At 40.8% G+C, this 3,736-nt stretch overlaps 1 protein-coding gene across 1 annotated transcript in view; it reads left to right on the plus strand.

The window, feature by feature from the left end:
- Positions 1 to 3,736, plus strand: part of LOC115297645 (guanylate-binding protein 1-like) — a 31,674-nt gene that overhangs the window by 18,720 nt on the left and 9,218 nt on the right. Inside the window, exons 3-7 of the mRNA XM_029945807.1 lie at positions 2 to 268; positions 1,403 to 1,683; positions 2,298 to 2,510; positions 3,335 to 3,437; positions 3,680 to 3,734. Of these exons, the coding sequence (XP_029801667.1) occupies positions 2 to 268; positions 1,403 to 1,683; positions 2,298 to 2,510; positions 3,335 to 3,437; positions 3,680 to 3,734 (919 nt within the window). The remainder of the gene's footprint in view (position 1; positions 269 to 1,402; positions 1,684 to 2,297; positions 2,511 to 3,334; positions 3,438 to 3,679; positions 3,735 to 3,736) is intronic.

Here is a 3,736-nt window from a genome sequence, read left to right on the forward strand (position 1 = left end):
AAATTCCTTTTTTATCTTCCTGCAGGTACCACTCAAAATGATCAAAATTTTAATCTGCCCCGACTCTGTATCCGGAGATTCTTCCCGAAGAAGAAATGCTTTGTCTTTGACCGACCCACTCATCGGAAGAAGCTAGGCCAGCTTGAGAAACTGCATGATAATGAGCTGGATCCCGACTTTGTGCAACAAGCTACAGTCTTCTGTTCCTACATCTTTACCGAGTCCAAAACTAAAACTCTTCCAGGAGGCATCAAAGTCAACGGACCTCGTGAGTCCTCTTTCCAGTCTTTCCCTTCCATTGTTAAGACTAAAGGAGGGTACAATTACATACACCTAGTTTCGGGTTTCAAAGATGAGAATCTACTGCTCTTCCTGTGCTAAATCCTAGACAGCAACAACATTTCTAATAGATTTTACTCGCCAAACTTCTCGGGTGAGAAAAGATAGGAAAGGCTAAAGGGAAAAAAAGCTCTATTTCTTAAAGTTGCCCTACTTATTAGAACCTGCGTTGTTCAGTGTGATAACCACTTACACAAGTGTGGCTATCTAAATTTAAGTGTAAGCTAATTAAAATAAAAGAAAATTTAAAATTCTGGGGCACCTGGGTGGCTCAGTGGGTGAAGCATCGACTTCAGCTCAGGTCATGATCTCACAGTTCGTGGGTTCGAGCCCCATGTTGGGCTCTGTGCTGACAACTCAGAGCCTGGAGCCTGCTTCAGATTCTCTGTCTCCTTCTCTCTCTGCTCCTCCCTGACTTGTGCTCTGTCTCTTGCTCTTCCTCAAACTTAAATAAACATTTAAAAATTTTAATTTTTAATGAATTTTAAAATTTTTAAATTTTGAAAATTTTAATATTAAATGAATTTTAAAATTCCAATTACACAGATATATTTCAAAAGCCTGTCCCTACATGTGGCTAGTAGCTGGGTGACAGAACATTTCCATCATCACAGAAAGTTGTCTTCGACAATGCTATGCTAGAATAAACAAAATTGAGTACTCCTTTTGATTTTTTCCACAACATTGATCAGATGCTTACCACAGACCAGGGCTGATGATAGAGACATAAATGAGAGAGGGTTCGTACCTATCCTAATGGTGCTTGCAGGTAAAGTACATGAAAACACTCAATACATAGGCCTATGCTATCTAGAACAGAGATTCTTTGCCTTTGATGTGTAAACATATCATCTGGACAACTTGCCAGAGAGGAGGGTCTAATTCAGTTGATCTGGGGCAGAGGCTGAGAATCCACATTTCTAGCAATGTGGATTGCTAGGTGATGCTGAGGACATTGATGCTTTGAGGCAAATGGGTGGGAGCAGACACGATCAGAATTACATAAAATGGAATGTTTCCCATCCCACTACAACAGGCAACAGTATTTGTTCTCTATTTGTAGGTCTAGAGAAACTGGTGCAGACCTATATTGATGCCATCAGCCGTGGAGATCTGCCCTGCATGGAGAATGCAGTCCTGGCCTTGGCCCAGATTGAGAACGCAGCTGCAGTGCAAAAGGCCATTGCCCACTACGACCAGAAGATGAGCCAGATGGTACAGCTGCCTACAGAAACCCTCCAAAAGCTTCTGAACCTGCACAGGACCTGTGAGAAAGAAGCCATTGAACTCTTTATGAAGAATTCCTTCAAAGATGTAGACCAATTATGTCAAAAGGATTTAGCGGTAATTTTTTCTCAAGTTCATGTGGATCAGGGTTTTAGAAAGCAGAGTACTACCAGAAAATAAAATGGGTATTTATTTTGAGAGAGGTAATTTCCTCTAGCCTTTAAAATGGTAACAACCACTATTTGTTATTATCATAAAAAGAAAAACTTTCTTATGATGAACTCAAAATTTTGAAATATTTTTCTCATGAATAATAATCTTCCTCATAATTCAACTAAATTCACATAAGTCACAATCAGAGCTTCTAATCAAATGTCCACTGTTACCAGACTGATTTAATATCCTAATCAATCAGGATGTTGTCCTGATTACCATATGTAGCCTTCTGTTGAGCCACATTTATTCCATATGCAATCATTGGTCCACTTTGAAAAGCAGACGTTTATCTCTGAAAGTGTCACAAGAAAGCTAACAATCTCTGCTCTTCACCTCTAAGGAGAAAGGGACTTCAGTAAAAGTCAGGAGCAGGAGGAAGGATATGGTCCTGTTGAAGTGTCTATGCCTTTTTCTAGGGTCATTGACTTATTTTTGAGAAGCCCTTCCAGATATTCCAAGGTCTTGCTAACATCCTTTCCCTGTTATTATTTCTACTCCCAATTTTTACATCAAAGGCCCAGCTGGAGAAAAAACTAGATGACTTTTGTAAACAGAATGTGCAAGCATCAACAGATCGTTGCTCAGATTTACTTAAGTATATTTTCACTCCTCTTGAAGAAGCTGTGAAGAAGGGGGATTATTTTAAACCAGGAGGATACCGCCTCTTCCTCCAGAAGACACAAGAACTGAAGAGAAAATACCTTCAGAAACCTAATAAGGGGATACAGGTAACCACGATTCATGTGCTGATTCTAAGAGCTGCTGACAGGCCTCCTTGAGTGGCCCACATAACCATGTGTAATTGCACACATTGCGAGAACAGCATTCATGCTTTCATTCAGTGAGACAAGTACAGGGAGCCAGTTATACCAGATATGGCCTATGTGCTTATCCAAGAGTGCACTCAATTAATAATTGAGTTACTAACTGGATTTTTAGATTAACCACCAAGTTGTATTGCAATTCATATTGTAGCTTGATCTTTATGTAGCAAGGAACAGAAACCCATTTTCTTTTTTTAATGGTTTATTGTCAAATTGGTTTCCATCAGAAACCCATTTTCTTAAACAGAAATGGGAATTTGTCACTTTAGGCTTTAAACTGGCTTTAAGGGAAGCTGGATCCAAGATTTCAAATAATGTCATCATCTGTCTGTCTGTTAATCCCCTCAACCCTACACTTCCTTATTTCCTATTCTCCCTCCATCTTTTCTCTGATCTGCTTTCTCCATAATGGGTTCCTTTTTTAGAAACTCACCCCATAGGGGACCAGAGCACCAACAGATCCAAAATTAGAGCCCTCATTCTAAAAGAACAAAAAATCTCTTTTTCCCAGTGTGCTATCTCAGTCTCTTTAAAGGATTCTGCTTAGTAGGGTGCCATGATTGGCCAGCCTGGAGCATATGTCCATGCCTATGGCAAGGAGTCTTGACCACCAGGCACACCAGGGCCATCAGGAGCAGTTACTAGAGGAAAAGATGGTGGGAAGACAATCAGGAATGAGTGCTTATATCCATGTCCTATGACCAACTCCATGTTCTCTGGGTCCCAAGGCTGAAGAGGTTCTTCAGGCATACTTGAAGTCCAAGGAGTCTGTGACTGATGCGATTCTACAGACAGACCAGAGTCTCACGGCAAAGGAAAAGGAGATTGAAGGTGAGGAGCCAGTCAAGAGACTAGTTAGCCTCAAGAGTTCTTAAAGCTTAAATAATATGGCCTGGTAAGCCTGGGCTCCGTAAACTAGGGTAAGGAGAACAAAGATGCCCCTTACTTGCTGAAGTCATTTCTTTGTAGGGTATATGTAGTCAGCAGCAACAATGACAGACAGGTAAGTGTGTAAGGAAGAGAGGGACAACATGCTTGCTCACATACATTTGTCTTCTTTTTCCTCCTCTCAGTGGAACGTGTGAAAGCTGAATCTGCACAGGCTGCAGCAAAAGTAATGGAGGAAATGC

The sequence above is a fragment of the Suricata suricatta genome, chromosome 8, assembly GCF_006229205.1.
Source record: "Suricata suricatta isolate VVHF042 chromosome 8, meerkat_22Aug2017_6uvM2_HiC, whole genome shotgun sequence".
Classification (NCBI taxonomy): domain Eukaryota; kingdom Metazoa; phylum Chordata; class Mammalia; order Carnivora; family Herpestidae; genus Suricata; species Suricata suricatta.